Raw genomic sequence first — 12,632 nt, forward strand, 5'->3', positions numbered from 1 at the left:
CTTCTCTAAAGAAGAGGGAGTCAAGCTATTCTCCAAAGTATCTGAAGGCAGTATCTGAATGGGTGGAAACTAATCAAGGAGAGAAGCAACTTAGAACTAAGGAGAAATTTCCTGCCAGTAAGAACAATTGATCAGTGGAACAACTTGCCTCCAGAAGTTGTGAATGCCCCAACACTGGAAGTCTTTAAGAAGTAGTTGGATAACCATTTGAAGTGGTGTAGGGTTTCCTGCCTAAGCAGGGAGGGGGGGTTGGACTAGAAGACCTCCAAGGTCCCTTCCAACTCTGTTGCTCTATTCTATTCATTCTTCTATCTTGTCTTTTGTGCTATCCATCACTGACCTGGGTACCTGAGAGACCGCCTCCTGCCGATTATCTCCCATAGACCGATTATATCTCACAGGTTAGGTCTCCTCCGGATTCCATCCGACTCCCCGGGGGAGGGCCTTCTCTGTTGCAGCTCCAGCCCTCTGGAATGACCTCCCCATGGAGATCCGGACCCTTACTACCCTCCCGGCCTTCCGCAAAGCCACCAAGTCCTGGCTGCTCCAGCAGGCCGGGGGGCTTGTGAAACATCCAGCCCCACGGAAATTGTGATATGTTGCGTCTTTTTTAAAGTGTTGTCTTTATCTATTTATCCCCCTTCCCTTGTCTATTGTGAGCCGCCCGGAATCCTCCGGGAGTGGGCGGCATACAAGACAAATAAAATGAAATGAATGAAAATGAAATGAAATGAGCAAAACTGGTTTAAGCTGGAATCCCTATTACTGCATTTTTTTTTCTCCTTCCCTCGTCTTAACAAGGACACCTAAGGAGGTTAAAGGACCAAGTGAATTTCCCCAGGCAGTAAATTTGAAAAGTAAAAATGTACCTTTGCAAGCACGTGGGGTGGGGTGGGTGGGATGCCATGGGCTGCCTGCCCCTGCTTTTTAGCTAATGCCTGCACGGAATGCATGTTGCTCCTGACCCATGGGTGGATATGCCCACTGCGAATTATCTCCTAGAACAGTGACGGCAAACCTTTTCGGCACCAAGTGCCCCAATTGGAACCTGTGCGCGCCCCGAAGCGCCAGAAACTGGGAGACCAGGTGGCTGGCATGCAAGCAAATGTTGGAAACCTGAAAAGCAGCTGGTGATGGCACGCAGACCCACGAAGAGGGCTCTGTGTGCCATCTCTGGCATGCGTGCCATTGGTTCGCCATCACATTTCTAGAAAGAAGAAGCTTTAAATGAGGACAAGGATAGAAGGAAAACATGTTTTTTTTTTTTTTAGGAGAGCAAAATCCCTGCTGAACAGATTTAATTTCCTTTTCTCCCCAGGGAAGCGGCAGGGGAAGGAACGAGGACAGAAGTCCCAGGAAAGTGTGGGAGACAGTGAGATGACCTCTTCCCAGCCCCCCAAAAGAGCTTCACTAGGTACCGTCACCTGCAGAAAAAGAAAAACAGACACGAAGAGGCTCCCAGGGATTGGTGCAAGCGTGCCCGGAGACCTGAGTTTATATATAAAATATCTGTTCCCACCTGTATCCGTGATGGCAAACCCGTGGCCCGCGTGTCACAGCTGGCACGCAGAGCCCTCTCTGCGGGCACGTGAGCTGTCACCCAGCTCAACTGCAACATGCATGCGCGCACGCCTCCTGTCGGCCAGCTGATTTTCAAGTCTCTGCCGCGCATGCGGGAGACTCATGCACAAAGAGCAGGGGGGATCATGCGCCCATGCGCAGAGGGTGGGAGGCAGCGCGGGGTGTGTGTGCATTGAGCACACGCCCCGTTTCTGAATTCAGGAGGCTTCAGGGAGGCCTGCTAGGCCCAAAACGGGGCGTGCGGCGGTTGCAGTGCCCTCCCTCGTGGGTCCCATTTTTGGTCCCAGAAGACTTCAGGGAGGCCTGCTAGGCCCAAAACGGGGCGTGCGGCGGTTGCAGTGCCCTTCCCCCGCGCGGCCCATTTTTGGTCCCAGGAGGCTTCAGGGAGGCCTGCTAGGCCCAAAACGGGGGACACTGGGGGGGGGGGTTGCGTGCATGCGCTAGGGGGCGCATTGCATTACGGATGAGGGCACACAGGTGATTTCAGCAAGTGGGGATTAAAAAGTTAGCCATCACTGACCTATATCCACAGTGGCAGGGAGTTCAGTTTGCATATAAGCGCAGAGCAAGTGGCTAGACCTCATTGTCGCTGGAGGGAAAGACGAATGTAAGGGTGCATTTTCCTTCTGACAGGTAGTCTTCAATTTACAACTGTAACTGAGCCCAGTCGTAAAGTGCGCCAGACCTGTTTTTACGATGTTTTTTGGGAGTGGCCATTAAGTGAAACTGGGTATCATTAAGCAAACACATTATTCACTTTTTTTTGCGGAAAAAATATTAAACCTCCGTTTCTGGCAAGACCCTCGTAAATTACCATCACGTGACCATAAACGGATCCGTCGTAACTTGAACCGTCACTCAGCGACCGTTGTAAGTCAAGGATTGCCTGTACCAGTAGTCCTCGAGTTACGACCACAATTGGACCTAACATTTATGTTGCTAAGCGAAGCATTTAAGTGAGTTGGTCCCATTTTACAACCTTTCTTGCTACAGTTGTTTAAGCGAATCAGTTACATTTGTTAAGTGAGTCCCACGGTTGTTAAGTGAATGGCTCCCCACATTGGCTTTGTTTGTCACAAGGTTGCAAAAGGATTATTATCCCATGACTCTGGGAGAACGGTCATAAGTATGAGTCAATGGCCAAGTGCCTGAATTTTGATTATGTGACCATGCGGCAACAGTTGTGTGGAAAATGGTCATCTCGCTTTTTTTCTGCGCCGTTGTAACTTTGGTCACTAAATGAACTCTTTTTTTTTTCAAACAAAGTTTTTTATTTATTTATTGTCACATATTTTAACTTCTTTTGTGTAAAAAAAATGTTGTCCTGGATTTCCCGCCCCCCCCTTACATCTTCCATTATGCATATTACATTTTACATCGTATTTCCATTTTACATTTCAGTCCTCTCATTTTTATTCCATTTTCTCCTGCTTAATTTAAAAAAAAATTTCTTAATACATAAACAATGTCCTTTCGCCTCTCCAAGTTAATCAAATTTAACATATCATTTCCATCTATTATTCTGTTTTACTATTAATAAGTCATGTCCTCCAAATTTAATTTTATATAGTAAACATTTAATTAGTTATCCACAAGTAGCAATTTTAATCTACATCCCACACATTTTATTAAATATGTCCCGTTGGCTATATTTTCATTCTATTCTGCTAGTAAATCCTTTTCTTTCTTTCCTGCTTTCAGCCATTTTCTCAGGAACTTCACTTCTCCCATATTAGAATGGTCACTAAATGGAACTATTGTAAGTCAAGGACTCTACCTGCGCTTGCAGTTTAAACTGTGGTTCCTGTTGGAAGGGACTTTAAATAAACTCCCACCTAAATAATCATAGTCAAATAAAAGTGGAGGTATGATGATGGTAATATAATAAATATTCGAGTTAAGATACTAGAATTAATATGAATTATATTTGAGGACGGTGGAAGAGATGCACGAAAGCCTTTTGTAACCAACTGATAACACTTTCTACAGTATGTAAAGAAGGAGGATTTCTATGTTTGTTTTGAAAATAAAAATATATTTTTAAAAAAACTCCCACCTATCCATTCCCTGCAGCTTAAACTTAAGTCTTGCCACGAACTTCTGTGTTTCAGTCCTCTTTTTAAAAATCCCCAAAGATTCCAGGGAGAAGTCCTCCATGGCTTGGCTCACTTACACGAGTCAGTAGCAATGTTTATCCCGCCAGCTTTAATCCCTGGTCTTGCATGGGCAGCTGAACCTGGTCTAAATCGGGACTCGGCCGAAACCAGACTCCGCGCAAGGACGTTTCGCTCCCAAGCTGAGCTAGAGGAGGCCCAGAGCAGAAAGACAAGGAGAGAGGGGGATGGGGAGAGAGAAATCATATATTTGAAAGAAATATCTGGGTTCAATTTTTTTGCAGCTGTCCACTTTCCACTTTGATTCTTGAACGTTTAGAACTGGACGCTGTCTGAATAAATATTTATAGCACCAACCTGATTTTATAACATTTATAAAGTCACAAGGATCTCTAATTTTACCAACCTTATTCAAGATTCTCTTTTTTTTTTCCTCTTCAGCACCCCCGAAATTTATTTATATAAGGGACGCAGTGGCTCAGGGGCTAAGACGCTGAGCTTGTCGATCAGAAAGGTCAGCAGTTTGGCCATTCAAATCCCTAGCACCGCGTAACGGAGGGAGCTCCCGTGAGCCGAGGTGGCGCAGTGCAGTACTGCAGGCCACTTCAGCTGACTGCTATCAGCAGTTCAGCGGTTCATATCTCACCGGCTCAGGGTTGACTCAGCCTTCCATCCTTCCGAGGTGGGTAAAATGAGGACCCAGACTGTGGGGGCGATATGCTGACTCTGATTCTGTAAACCGCTTAGAGAGGGCTGAAAGCCCTATGAAGCGGTATATAAGTCTACCTGCTATTGCTATTGTCCCAGCTTCTGCCAACCTAGCAGTTCGAAAGCATGTCAAAAATGCAAGTAGAAAAATAGGGACCCCCTTTGGTGGGAAGGGAACAGTGTTCCTTGCATCTTCGGGAGTTGAGTTATGCCGGCCACATGACCACGAAGACGTCTTCGGACAGCGCTGGCTCTTCGGCTTTGAAATGGAGATGAGCACCACCCCCTAGAGTCGGGAACGGCTAGCACATATGTGCGAGGGAAAACTTTACCTTAGGTGTTTATTTGGGGTGAAGGGCTTACCTCGGTGTAGCCAACGGAAAAAAATATTGATCAGGTTTGATGACCTAGAGTAGAATCAATTGTTGACCTTTCACCCCCCCCCCCAAAAAAAAATATATATGGCAAGTATTTTAAGCCACAGGAATTTAAAAAAAAAGTGGAGAGTAATATATTTCATCGGTTTTTGTAGTGGTGCTTGGCTAACCAATTTACTTGGTTTGCTAAGATAAATAATCTTGCAAGTTATATTAAAAGAGTCCCATTCTTTCATGAAAAATAAAATAAAAGATCAAAATTTGGGCAACTGGTATGTACCGTATTTTTCGGACTATAAGACGCACCGAAGTATAAGACGCACCAAGATTTTGAAGAGGCAAATTTTTTTTAAAAAAGATTTTGCACTTTCCAGACCTCCCAAAAACAGTCCATTTTTCACAAAAATGGGCCCGTTTTTTTCTCCAAAAAAAAGGGCATGAATAGCCTTTAGGAGGCTTATAGAGTGCTCCTGGGGGTGGGGCAAAAACAGCAAAAAATGGCCCATTTTTCATGAAAAAAGGGCCTGTTCTTTGTCAAAAAAGGGCATGCATAAAGGCGCGTTTTTTGCTCATTTCTGCCCTCCCCACCCCCCAGGAGTCCTCTATAAGCCTACTAAAGGCTATGCATGTCCATTTTTGCAAAGGGGGCGGGGTTTCAGGAGGACGAAAATGCTGTATTGCGGTATAAGACTCACCCAGATTTTCACCCTCTTTTTTGAAGGGAAAAGGTGCGTCTTATACTCTGAAAAATACGGTATTTGACACCCTTGCATCATCCCAGAGTCACGTGTTCACCATTTGTGACCTTCCCAGCTGGTTTTTGACAAGCAGAGTCAGTGATTCGTTTAACGACCAGGTGATTTACGTAACTGCAGTTGCAAAAAAAAAAAAGGTCGTAAAACCGGTCGCCATTCACTAAACATCCACCTTGCTTAGCAGTGGGAATTCTAGTTCCAGTTGCGGTCGTAATTAGAGGACAGCCTTTATAAAGCAGGTTAAAAAAAATGGACTAGGAAAGGAACAGAAGGCGGTTGAAAAGAGTGGCGTTAATTCATATGATAAAAGTCAGGTCCAAGTCGGGAAACCCAAGGTCTGAATTGGCTTTGTTCTCTGATCTTTTATAAGTGGGACTGAAGTGTGTTTCATGAGGACTAGCTCCTTTCCTGCCCGGATTTACAATATTTCCTCTCTCCGTGCAGGGAGCGAGGGGGACCTTGACGATGCTGGAGAGGCCTTTGAGTTTGAAGATAGCGAAGAAGAGGACGCCACCCGCCTCGTGGTGAGCAATGCCAGGACGGAACTGGGCACCAAGGGGGCACTGCAGGACCCGCCCCTCAGGCGAAGGTCCAGCATCAGCGATGACCTCGAGCCGTTGGGTGGCTGGGACGCAGAAGAGGCACTCCTGGAGGATCGGGTCCCCTTGACCACCTCCGATTCCAGCACCCACCTTGGTAAGGGCAAGCCAGAGGGGGGCACACTCATTCAATTCCAAATCGGCTTTCGTTTAGCAATTTTAACCCGTTTATACAGCCCGCCCATCTCTTGGCCGCTCCGAATTATGAAAATAACAATGCAAATATTTTATATATAGATATACATACATACACACACACAAACACACACACATACGTATATATTGTGTCACAACGCTTGGTATGCCCAAATATTGGAGGGAGCATAGTGCTTCCCTTTTCTGTCTTTCAGATCACCCTAGGAGCCATCCAGGCAGAAAGTCTTTTTTTTTTTAATGTTGCCTTTGTTACATTTGTATTGCATTTGTGCTGATAAATAAATAAAGGGAGGTTCGATTTCCAGTAAGGTATGGCTAGCTGATGAGAGCTAAATAGCTTGAAAAAGATCTATACTAGTCTCCCTTTATTTATTTATCAGCACAAATGCAACAGTGTGTGTGTGAGAGAGTGTGTGTGTGTGTGTGTGTGTGTGTGTGTGTGTGTATGTGTATGTATGTGTACAAAAATATCGTGGGGGTAAGACACCCCTAACACCCCCTCGGGGTGTGTGTTCTGTTAAGATACAGCCTGTTGTGCCTTACAACGGCTTCTACTGTACTGCCGTAACTCTGGAGCACCTCGAGCAATTTCAACCAAACTTGGTACACAATGACTTACTGTCTGGAAACAAATACTGTGGTGGTAAGTTGTGTGTGTTTGTTTGTGTGTGTTCCAGCATAACTCTGGAACACCTCAAGCAATTTCAACCAAACTTGGCACACAGATGACTTACTCTCTGGAAACAAATACTGTGGGGGTAAGGCACCCCTAACACCCCCTTGGGGTGTGTGCTCTGTTAAGATACAGCCTGTTGTGCCTTAAAATGGCTTCTACCGTACTGCCTTAAAACGGCTTCTACCGTACAGCGCTGTGGAGTTGCCATGGTAACTGGCTTCACAGTACTCCACAAGGGGGCTCCCTCTGGTAAGTGGGAAAGTCCAACATTAGAAATTGGGGCGATATTCATGGAAGGAAGGTTGGGATAAATAAATACCCAGGCAGTGCCAGGTTATTAGCTAATATTAAAATAAAAACAAAATAAAACAGAAACAAAGCATACACAGCTGCTTGGAGCATTATAAAGAGTTTTAGTGGCCAGCAGAAACTGGGCTCCGCCCCACAAGCAGTTTTTCAAAGCCTTTTCTCCCACTTGCTAATCATAGCCACTGGATCTGTAAACCCAGAAAAATCATTTGTTGCTTTCCGGAGAAGCTGTAGTTTAGAAAAAAAAAATCTTATTATTCCTTCATCTGCCAGCTTTGAAATAGTCTACTCTGTGTTTCTCCATCTTGACAGCTTTAAGACTTGGGGACTTCAGCTCCCAGAATTCCCTAGCCAGAAAGGGGAATTGTGGGAGTTGAAGTCCACAGGACCGAAAGTTTCCAAGATTGAGAAATACTTTTTTCCCCCTCTTAAAAGTATTCCTTTTCATCTGCCCCCTTTTCTTTTCTGCCTCTCCTTTAATTCACTTTTTGCAAATGTTCTCGGCCTCGATTCTGTATATACTTACCTGGGAAGCAAACCCAATGAGTTTCGAGTTTGAATTTAATAAAATTTGTATGCCACCCACTCCCATTGGGACTCTGGGCGGCTGAATGAACAAAGTAGTGCTTGCTTAAGTGTAGACAAGCACAGCCCTGCCAATTTTTAGGGGCTTTCCTGCCCAACAGGTTCTATTAAGGACCCTCGTTCTACTGAATCATCATCATCATCAGTATAATATGCTTTATTCATTAAACATGAAACTCAGCCAACTGAACATTCAAAAATGCACTACAAATACCCCTGACTGGCGCTGATGGTTGATACGGATTGCTGCCAGCGTCCGAGGTATCAACCAAGTACCTTCTTAAAATATAGGATGTTCTGAGCAGTGCAGTTTTTTGCAGTTCCACTGGGGTTATTGCAGGACGGCGCAATTTCTTTATGTGTTTTGTAAAATTCTTGGACATGGTACCAAATGCCCGAATAACAATGGGTATCATTTACTCGATACGTTTCATCCATAGCCGATGTAGTCCCGATGGCATTATTATTATGTGGTTAATCTTTGGTGAGATTCACAGCCTTTGGGGCTGGGTGGTAGCTCAACAGCTCGAGTCCTAACCAAGGACCTAGGAACTGTTAAGGTAACGTCGGAGGATATAAGCTCTTCCAAGTAGGGTGGTTTTTTTGTAGAGTCAGAATGTTCAAGTCTGATAAATTTAGAATTTCCAAATAGCGAGGTAACCCTTTAGGTATTGCTCCAAGGGCTCCAATTACAATCGGGACAACACACGATTATATTATTATTATTATTATACAATTGTATCACAGCGGCCAGTTGTTTCGCCGGATTTGGCATTGGTTACTAGTCGGGCCCCACCCAGGGGCCTAGGACGTTGTAACGTATTTTCGTAATATGCGTGCAGATCCAAGCAGTGCCGCTTTTTGCATTTGACTGATGGTGATTTTGTCAATTTTTAACTGTTTTAAATGTAATTCCAGTGCTTTTGGAATAGCGCCCAGTGCGCCAATTATCACTGGAGTTACCACTGCTGGTTTGTGCCATAGTTGTTGAATTTCAATTTTTAAGTCCTGGTATTTTGCGATTTTTTCATGTTCCTTCTCAGCGACCCTGCTATCACCTGGTTATTATTATTATTAGTAGTAGTAGTAGTAGTAGTAGTAGGAGGAGGAGGAGCAGCAGCAGTAGTAGTTGTTGTTGTTAGTGGCACAGACAGACAGATGTTTAGACCAGATTTGGCAATATTATCCACTTACGGAGTCCTTCCGAAGGAGCTGGGATAGAATAGAATAGAATAACAGAGTTGGAAGGGACCTTGGAGGTCTTCTAGTCCAACCCCCTGCTCAGGCAGGAAACCCTCCACCACTTCAGACAAATGGTTATCCAACCTCTTCTTTAAAACTTCCAGTGTTGGAGCATTCACAACTTCTGGATGGATAGGAAGATGTTGTGGTTTAATAATATTAAAAGTATCGTCCCAGAATGTAAGCTTTTCCCAAGCAAAGCCACCTCTTGCAATTGACTGCTGGGGATTTTGTCAATGCCCACGGTGTTCAAGGAGGCTTTGGATTATTATTATATTAACTAAGACTTCCAGACATTTTAAATCCCAATATATCCCAAGCAGAATACAATTCCATAATGTTTTAAAAATGATTGCAATTCAAACTCTTCGCTCAAATTTACCACGGCACTGAAAAAAGTGACTTATGACTGTTTTTTTGCACACTTAAAACGGTTGTAACAGCCCCTGTGTGGTCATGGGATCAAAATTAGCAACTGACTCATATTTATGACGGGTGCAGCATCCCAGAGTCCTGTTTTCCCCTTTTGCGACCTTCTGATCAGCCGTGTCCATGGGGAAGCCAGGTTAAGTGACTCACTTAACAATGGCAGTAATTCACTGAACAACTGTGGCCAGGAAAGGTCCTAAAACGGAGCAAAATTTGCTTAACAACAGAAACGTTAGGCTCAGTTTTGGTCGTAAATTGAGGACTGCCTATATTCCTAGCAGGCAAAGGGAGAAAACGCAGCCCGTTTCACAATCACACCTTTTCCCCCGAAGCCCACAAAGTAGAAAGATTAAAAATACAAAAGAAATTCAAATTTCTCAGGCTACCAACTGATGGGAATTATTTTTCTCTCTTTTGACAGATTGCCGAGATCTACAGGCACAGGCCGAGTAAGTGACCCGTTGTATTTACACTTTAAGAAAGAAAAAAAAAAAAATCCCAGGATTAGGAAATTGGTGTGTGTTGGCTGGAGAATTAAATATCCTGCCTTCTCCTCCTCTCCCGGTTAATCACCAGGTGTGTGTGGAGGTTACACAAAGTTTCTGAACAGGTGTGGCATTGTGGCAACTATCCTCTCCTTGTAAAGGGAGGGGAGGGGTTAATCCTGGCAGGGTCTCTGCAGCCAGATGTTGACACAGGTAGGAGAACTCTGTTTGCTTCTTGTTTTATGGATCCGGCACCTGCAGTTAATCATGCTAAAATCCTCCCTCCTTTCTCTCTTTTTTCCTCCTTCCCCTTCCCTTCCTCCCTCCCCTCCCACTCTCCTTTCCCTCCCTCCTTTCTCCCTTCCTTTCTTCTCCCTCCTTTCTTTCACCCTCCCTCCTTTCTCCCTCCCTCTCCTTTTCCTCCCTCCTTTCTTTTTTTCTTTCTCTCTCCCTCCTTTCTCCCTTTCTCCCTCCCTCCTTTCTCCCTCCCTCTCCTTTCCCTCCCTCCTTTCTCCCTCCTTCTTTTCTCCCTCCCTCCTTTCTCCCTCCTTCCTTTCTCCCTCCCTCTCCTTTCCCTCCCTCCTTTCTTCCTCCTTTTCTCCCTCCCTCCTTTCTCCCTTTCTTTCTCCCTTTCTCCCTCCTTCTTTTCTCCCTCCCTCCTTTCTCCCTCCCTCTCCTTTCCCTCTCTCCTTTCTCCCTCCTTTTCTCCCTCCCTCCTTTCTCCCTTTCTTTCTCCCTCCCTCCTTTCTCTCTTTCTCCCTCCCTCCTTTCTCCCTCCCCTTCCCCCTCTCCCTCCCTCCTTTCTCCCTTCCTTTCTTTCCCCCTCCCGCCTTTCCTTCCTTTCTCCCTCCCTTCCTTCCCCAGACTGGATTCTTAAGTTTTTCTTTCTGGTGGGGGATACTTTTTGGAAAGCCAACCCCAAGACCCCTGGCCTTGCGTGGCCGATATTGGTCTGGCAGCTTCGTTTATGGGTGGAGGTGTGTTGTTTTCCTCCTGTAAGCAAATGGCCCAGATGGAAGAGAATAGCTTTTGAAATACAAATAAGAGCAATCAAATTATAATTTTCCTGGCAGTAGGTGTTTATTTGGGGTCAAGTGGTTAACCCTGTATGTTGCCAATGAAAAAACTGTTGATCAGTAGGTTTGATTATAGTAGAATCTCCCCCACCCCAAATATATATATATGGTATTTTAAGCCACAGGGGGTATATATATACCAGGGAGGGAAAAGTGGAGAGCAGTGTATTTTATTAGTTTTTGTAATTGTGCTTAGCAAACCTATTTATATGGTTTGCTAAACTAAAAAATCAAGTTGTATTAAGAGAGTCCCATTCTTCAATACATAAGTAAAAAAAATGCTTTCTCGCATTCAAATCTTTCCTTTGTTCTTTCCTTTCCTTTTCCTTTCTTTTCTCTTTTCTTTCTCCTTCCTTCCTCTCTTTCTCACCGGCTATCTTTCTCCTCCCTTTACCTTCCTTTTTTCCCTTCTTTCCTTCCCACTTTGCTCCCTCTCTTTCTCACTCTTTCTGTTCCTTTCTCACCCTGCCTTTTCTTTCTTTCTTTCTTTCTTTCTTTCTTTCTTTCTCTCTCTCTTTCTTTCTTTCTTTCTCCGTCCTTCCTCTCCCTTTCTTATCCTCTTTTTCCTTCCTTCCTCTCCTTCTTTCTCACCTCTCTCTCTTTCCCTTTCTCTCCCTTCTCTCCTCCTTTTTTCTCCTTCCTCCTCCCTCCCTTTCGCTCTCTTTCTCACCCTCTCTTTCTCTCTCCTTGGACACAGTGTCACTCTCTCTAAAACTAGCAATGGCTAAAAGCTGGGTTGTTTATGCTCCAGAGAGTGTGTGAAGGTGGTTTGCTTGTTTTCAGTCTCCTAGTCTTGTTTTATGCCCCCTTCTGTTTGCTTGAGGAACTGAAAGCTCATTTGCAAATACTTCCAAATCCAGTCTCTGGAAGGATTTGGAAAGAAGCCATGAAACCTAAAAGTACTGTTGGAAGAAATGTCCTTCTGGGTTCGGCTCCAAGTGGGGAAAAAGCCACTGGAGACATGGAGGCTGCTTGGAAAGATGGTTTTAATGGTGGACAGGACCACATGGCTTGAAGCCCTGAACAGAAAAGGTGATCACATGCTTCAATGTTGGTGGAGAAAAGAGAAGGAAGAACTGAGATGCTGAGTCCCTGGTTTTATGCCCTTTCTGGCCTTTGATCTTGAGTTTGTATTCTGATTGGTTGTCAGACTCCCATGGAGCCATGTGGCAATTCTCTAGGCTGCGTTTTGAATCCAGGTTTGGTTGACTTTTCAGATGCCATGTGGTGAGTTGGGTAAAGGGCCAATATTATGCCTTAATCCCATCACTCTGGAGCTGAAGGGTAGAACTCTTTGTTATGTAAAGTGGACTAGCTCAGGCTTTAATGGCTCATTGACAAAGTGGGGATGGGCAGGAAGCTGCAGGCAGCTATTCTGTCTTTTAAAACATGTTTCTTCCTTTTCACATCCAGAGAAATATTATGCCTTTTCAATATGTCCAAGGATATTTCATTTTTTTCTGGGAGAGGGCTGGGTGATAACTCCCTACAGTACTTTAAAAAAAAAAAAACAAGGTTGGAAGAATCATAAATGGCACTC

The 12,632-nt window shown here is 44.6% G+C and overlaps 1 protein-coding gene across 2 annotated transcripts in view; it reads left to right on the plus strand.

Annotated features, from left to right (window-relative positions):
- ARHGEF10L (Rho guanine nucleotide exchange factor 10 like) overlaps positions 1 to 12,632 on the plus strand; it is a 97,203-nt gene that overhangs the window by 8,147 nt on the left and 76,424 nt on the right. For both annotated transcript variants that reach the window (XM_032231606.1, XM_032231605.1), the window contains exons 2-4: positions 1,319 to 1,414; positions 5,980 to 6,231; positions 9,953 to 9,980. In XM_032231606.1, coding sequence (XP_032087497.1) covers positions 1,378 to 1,414; positions 5,980 to 6,231; positions 9,953 to 9,980 — 317 coding nt within the window. In that variant the 5' untranslated portion in view covers positions 1,319 to 1,377. The remainder of the gene's footprint in view (positions 1 to 1,318; positions 1,415 to 5,979; positions 6,232 to 9,952; positions 9,981 to 12,632) is intronic.

Source organism: Thamnophis elegans, chromosome 15 (genome assembly GCF_009769535.1).
Source record: "Thamnophis elegans isolate rThaEle1 chromosome 15, rThaEle1.pri, whole genome shotgun sequence".
In the NCBI taxonomy this organism is placed as follows: Eukaryota; Metazoa; Chordata; class Lepidosauria; order Squamata; family Colubridae; genus Thamnophis; species Thamnophis elegans.